Source organism: Musca domestica, unplaced genomic scaffold (genome assembly GCF_030504385.1).
Source record: "Musca domestica strain aabys unplaced genomic scaffold, Musca_domestica.polishedcontigs.V.1.1 1113, whole genome shotgun sequence".
NCBI classification, from domain to species: Eukaryota; Metazoa; Arthropoda; class Insecta; order Diptera; family Muscidae; genus Musca; species Musca domestica.
This window is the reverse complement of record NW_026712138.1, coordinates 38,721-44,835: the sequence shown is the minus strand read 5'-3', so window position 1 is coordinate 44,835 and position 6,115 is coordinate 38,721. Positions and strand designations below refer to the sequence as shown.

Here is a 6,115-nt window from a genome sequence, read left to right as displayed (position 1 = left end):
TTTGATGCCATTTTCCGACATTTTTTTCTTTCATTCAATAAAATTTAAAAAATTATGGCGTTTGATGTTCCTGCAGTTTTTTATCTCACCCTGCATTTCAAAAAATACATGTTTAGATGTTCTAAAATGACTGGCAACTTTTTATGCCATTTAAAATGTGAGACAATTTGTGTCGATCGTTAAAATATCGTCATTGTTGAAGCAAAAATCGGCAATCCCTGGGTAAAATTTAAGCCAGCCGATGACTTAATCCAGCCACATAAGCGCTTAATGTATTCCCACCTTTAGCCAGTAAAAAAAAGAGGCTTCACACTCGTTTTTTAACTGGGTCCAAGAATATCTTTATGACATGAATTATTATTGTTGTGATTGAGTTTACGGTCCATAGAAAGCGCAGTTTTCCAAAAAAATCTCCCTGAAACTATTGTTTGGTAACCTACTTTCATGACTGCAACAGGACAAATGTTTATAATAATTAGTTGTACGACTGCGCAATTTTGTATGTGGCGTAGAATGTGTACCCATCTGAGATTTATCGCCTAATCCTGCAATTAGCACCGGTTCTTACAATATGTCCAACATATTAATTATATTTTAATGACAATTTCTATGAATTCTGCAATAATTAGCGGTTTTTTCATGCGAACATCTACTTAAGTTACATTCGCAGGTACTTTATGGGCAGAATCACTGAAAAAAACTAGCAAAGGATTAATGCCAAGTTATCCATAACCGAAATTAATCTTACCTGAAAGAATATAAAACCATACACAAGGATAGAATATCCAGCAGTGTTACGCAGACACCGGGAAAATAAACATGAAGGTGGTAAGTGAGATTATTGTCAAATAGTCAGAATAAAAATATTAATTTTTGTATACTTTTTTCAGTTACTCATTTCATTATCCTTCATCCTTGTGGCCCAATGTCGCGGTGGTGTACTTTTGCACAACATCCGTGACAGTTTGCATTCCAAAATCTATGGTCATGGGCTGCATGGTGAGAATAACAATTCACCAGTCATAAACATTAACAATTATCAGAATGTCAATCAACAATCGACGTTGGGAACGGCTGGAGGATCGACTCACCACAATCGTGGTGACTGGAATTCCAATCGAGGCGATGGTTATTCCAATCACCATTCAATGAAACAAGAAAGTTATTATCAACATCCTTCCAAATTTGGACAACATCACAATTCAAATAGATTTGGTAACAACAAGATTGGCTCGCTGTCCAGTTCTTCGGCTGCAGCATCATCAGCGGCATCGCAATTTGGTGGTTCAGCGTCTACGGCATCATCATCATCGTCATCCGTGTTTGGTTCCGGTTTCAGAGGCAGCTCATCGACGTCTTCATCATCGTCATCCAGCAGCAGCAGTGTTAACGGCTATAGAAAAGACCCCTTCTATAACAATCCATGGCGTTACTGATTAATAAAAAAAATTGTTACGAAAATAAGAAATTAGGTTGATAAATTGAAATAAAATTATTTACATACCATCGTTAATAAGACTTACAAACCAACGCTCTCGTTCTAATTTCATATTTAAATATTCAGCTACTTCCGATAAAAAATATTCGATCAAGAGTTAAAAAAAAAACAAATTCTTGAATGAAATTTAATTAAAATAGCTCAAAAATGACATATCGTAGCAACCTCTGAATGTCATTGTGTGGGATAATATTTAAAACTTTGCAATATTTTTGGCATTTAAATATTGGCAAGTGCTGATGTATCTACTTGTATTCTTCTATTATAAATAAAGCTCTAATTTAAAATATTGTATCATGGCAGAAGAATACAGGTAGATGCATCAACGCTTGGGAGCATTGATATGTCAAAAAAATGTAAATGTTCTTTAAAATATAAGTAGATTTTAATATGTTTTCTTATACACCGTCATTCGGAGGTCATTATAATTCGTGTTTTTCAACAATTTTTGCAAATTTAAATAATTTTTCATTCAACATTTTCAATTCCAAAATTGGTTTGACAGTTCATTGTCCCAGCAGCTGTGTCAATGCGTCTACCTATATTCTTCTACCATGGATTGTAGCATCTATAAATGCCAGTTTAATATCTGACCTCCATTATCTCGTCTTTTGTAAACGCTGTTTTAACATTCCCATTTGCAAACGAATGGCCGAGTCACCCAAATAATATTTGCCGCCGTTACTTTGAGTGCCTTCATCAAAAGTCGACCTATGTAACCCTATTTCATTCAGTGTGAGAGAGGGAAGAGCAAAATCAGTATCAGTTTCACTTTTTTTAGAAAAATATTAAAAATACAACATTTTTCGTGTAAAATATATATCAGGGATTTGAAAACTCGACTCAACATTAAAACACGTATCAAAAACCATACAATTTGAACCCACCAGTATTGTGAAATTTACAACAAACACAAGAAAACAGCATACGCGTAAATTGACATTTGTTGGAACTCCCATATAGACGACAGACTTGTTGTAAACCAAAAAAAAAGAAGCTCTACGCCGAAGAAATGGTTAAATTATTTTCCTTAAGTGTTTTCTATAAGGGTAGCCCCGAAGCAAGACTGCTCAAGTCCACATATGATTTGCAATCGTTTTCATTTTTCCAAAGGACAGCAGTGCAGGAGTTTATGACGTAAGTTCAACAGAAATGCGGGGGGATGAAGTGGGTGTGTATATGAATGGTTGTTGCCACCACAAAGGATGACCATTAATTTGTGAATGAATGATTCATCAATTAACTTCCTTTCCCACTTTTTTTTAGTTTTGCCTCAAAAACCCTGGTGGAACGCACACAACCGGCTATGCGCCAATCTGTGAAACAGGATGTTTATATGTGTCATGTCTATGTGAGAACAGATAATCTGGCCGGAGTCCTGATTGCCGATCACGAGTATCCCCAAAGAGTTGCACACACGCTAATCACTAAAGTCCTAGAGGAATTTGCTGCAAAAATACCCACAGATCAATGGCAAACGGGTGCTGAGAATAGCATAGATTTTAGTATATTACCATCATTCTTGGCCAAATATCAAGATCCCAAAGAAGCTGATGCCTTGACAAAGATGCAAAATGATTTGGACGAAACAAAGATCATTTTGAAAAACACCATTGAAGCAGTGCTGGAGAGAGGTGAAAAACTTGATGATATGGTTGCTAAATCGGAAAATTTGTCAATGCAAAGTAAAGCCTTCTATAAGACAGCCAAAAAGACAAATTCATGTTGTAATTTTGGTTAAGACCAGCCAGATACATAAATCATTCGAATAGCTGAATTTTGCGTGTGTGGTCGGTGGGTGTTACAGGCTACAAAACAAGTAATGTGAAAAGTAAAAACAGAGAGGAATTAAAAGGGGATAACTCAATAAAGAATACACTATGTGGATTAGTATAATAATCGTAACATTTTTACAAAACTAACAATTAATTAATTGTGTATATATATTTTATTTTAGTGAAGACATTATCATTTCATTGTTGGCACATGCATAATTGGAGAGCAGATACAGTTTTGAGGGATCAGTTTGCAATAATCCAGTGTCATGGACAAAAAATTACGTAGAAGATAAATTGATTTTTTTAAAAGAGTGGAAATTGCAGAGATAATTATTTTTCGTCCAATTTGGTAAATCAAGGACATGGACAAAATGGAAGATAAATTAAATTGAAGGGCATTGTGCAGAAATTGTTTTCGTCTTCTACACCTTCTTACAAACAGTTTCAATTTGTTGTAATATAAGATGTGGGATAATTCAATTAGTTATTCGGGAGTCATGCAGTTTATACACCTTCAAAATGTTTCTATGTATAGAATACTTTCTAAGGTCTTCCTTAGACAAAAGTCATACTAAGATGTCACATTTTTTTACTCTTCGCATTTGGAAATAAAACATTAATTCAAAATATAATCCTGTAGATAAGATGAAATCCTGTAAATAAGATGAATCTCCTACTGAAAACGCTGATCACCCAGAATGAGTATAAATTATTTAATGAATACTTATGTCAGAAGCCCAAAACAGTATTTTTTTGTTTGTACCCTCCACCATTCTATGGAGGGTATATTAACTTTGTCATTCCGTGTGTAACTCCTCGAAATATAATAGACCCTACAGAGTATATATATTCTGGATTAGGATAAAATTCTAAGACGATCTCGCGATGTCAGTCTGTCCCTCCATCTATCTGTCTGTCTGTTGTAATCACGCTTTATTTCGAACGAATTGAGATAGAAGGCTAAAATGTTGCATACATGCATAGTTTACCAGTAGGCAGGTTAAGTTCATAAATAGGCCATGTAGGTCCACGTCTTGGTATAGCCCCCATATAACATTACCTCTCGATATTCGGAATTTTCATGATTTTAGCGGCAGTATTTACCGGAATTATTTCAAATTTCGTATTTGTAGTTCGTAATGGGTGCTACAGCTTATGACAAAAAAAATTTATGCAGGTCCACGTCTTAAAGTTTTTTGTTTTTTTTTAATTTTTCAAGTTCCTTCCAAATGGTGGAGGGTAGTAAAAGTTCGTCCCGGCCGAACTTAGCTGCTTTTTTACTTGTTATACATACAAAATTGAATTGATATCAAATAAATCGGATCATGTTTATTTTTTAAAATAATTATCCCAGAAGTCGTCATGCACCCATTTATAATTGTCATAAACGAATGAAAACAAATGCAGTTTAAGGCCTGCTTGTCTTGAATGACGTTGATGTAATCAGTGGCGTATTGAAAACCATTTTGAGCTGATTTGCAATAAATTATTCTTTATTTAAATTGACTTTTTAAAATATATTAAATATATCAATCTGAAAAAAATAAATATTTGCAATTCGTATTAGGCAAATCGATGCGGATTCAAGGAGTCAAGGTGAAAGTATATAAAAAGCTTTTTTGACTGCCTGAAGTCATCGGCTGGCTTCTTCGTAGAGGAACAAAGGAGTTTTAGGTTGACCTAGTTTGATTTCGGCCCTAGGCTCCTTTATTCTTTTCCTAAGAAGCCAGCCGATGACTTCAGCCAGTCAGAAAAGCGTTTTACATATTCTCACCTTTACCGCCATAAGCACTGTAAAATGTCATGAGATCTAGCACACCTTTTAATTAAAAAAATAGTATTTTTTAATTTAAGCATGCATATATGATCGCTTTTATTTACAAAGACAATACAAAATGATAAATGAACACAATAACAAAATCATTGACTCTTATCAAACAAATTCTGGGTCTAAAAAAATTGTATAATTCTTACATCTTATTTAAGAGCATTTCTTATCAGTTGATACTGGTGCTTCTTTTGCCTAAGTGACAAAGATTAGACTTTAAAAGCTAGCCAACATTTACTCAATTAAAAGAATATGTGAAAAAAATTTTTGATAAAAAAAAATATTTCAAAATGCAAAAATAGGAAATCTTTCCTAAAAGAGGACAAATGTGGTTCGTGTACAAAAATAGTTTTGAAACCTTGAAAATTTCGAAAACGAAATGTTAATTTGGCTCACTTCCAAAATCGAAATATGTAAGGTATTTCTAAAGTGAGCGTTTTAACTGAACTGAATTTTTTGCATACATTTGGTGTTGCGGCGCTGTGAAGAAAATACTTTTTTGAAGTCAACCTTCCTTACAAATTCCGCAATGACGAAACAGATTCTGGTCAAATTTGGAAACGTCATTCAAGAGATCATATTTATTATTTTCTCTTTTCGATAGAACTCATGAACCTTGCTAAGTTTTTCAAAGACTCTGACTGGGTTTCATTTAAAAACTTTCCTTTCCTCAATTTCTTTCTCTCTCAGCATTAATACCTAAATCTTCCAGACATAATTAATTGCAAATAGACTACATTAGTTCTCCTTAAAGTGTTGGCTTCATATAAATTTACTCCCAGCATTTTTTGTTGTATTTTGTAACACTTCCTGGAGAGGTCCACGTTTAGGCCCTTCACCTTGATTTGTATACCCTCCATTCTAGTATGGAGGGTATATTAAGTTTGTCATTCCGTTCGTAACACCTCGAAACATACATTTCAGACAGGATGAGATAAAAAACTGCAATAAAGTCAATCGCCATAATTTTCCATTTTTTTTTAAATTTTTATTGTTCATACGGCCAATGAA

The 6,115-nt window shown here is 34.0% G+C and overlaps 2 protein-coding genes across 3 annotated transcripts; both read left to right on the top strand.

The window, feature by feature from the left end:
• The first annotated feature begins 726 nt into the window (after positions 1 to 726).
• LOC101900266 (uncharacterized protein DDB_G0271670-like) lies at positions 727 to 1,526 on the top strand. Of its 2 annotated transcripts, none has more exons than XM_005184037.4 (2): positions 727 to 828; positions 891 to 1,525. In XM_005184037.4, the coding sequence occupies exons 1-2, from the start codon at positions 820 to 822 to the stop codon at positions 1,434 to 1,436; spliced, it is 555 nt and encodes a 184-aa protein (XP_005184094.2). In that variant the 5' UTR covers positions 727 to 819; the 3' UTR covers positions 1,437 to 1,525. The 2 variants fall into 2 exon arrangements, with proteins under 2 accessions (XP_005184094.2, XP_019892505.2); XM_020036946.2 differs by having other exon boundaries at positions 783 to 825; positions 891 to 1,526.
• A 688-nt stretch (positions 1,527 to 2,214) lies between these two features.
• Positions 2,215 to 3,336, top strand: LOC131807139 (synaptobrevin homolog YKT6-like). The gene is made up of 2 exons (XM_059132156.1): positions 2,215 to 2,635; positions 2,765 to 3,336. The coding sequence occupies exons 1-2, from the start codon at positions 2,511 to 2,513 to the stop codon at positions 3,237 to 3,239; spliced, it is 600 nt and encodes a 199-aa protein (XP_058988139.1). The 5' UTR covers positions 2,215 to 2,510; the 3' UTR covers positions 3,240 to 3,336.
• Positions 3,337 to 6,115: the final 2,779 nt, after the last annotated feature.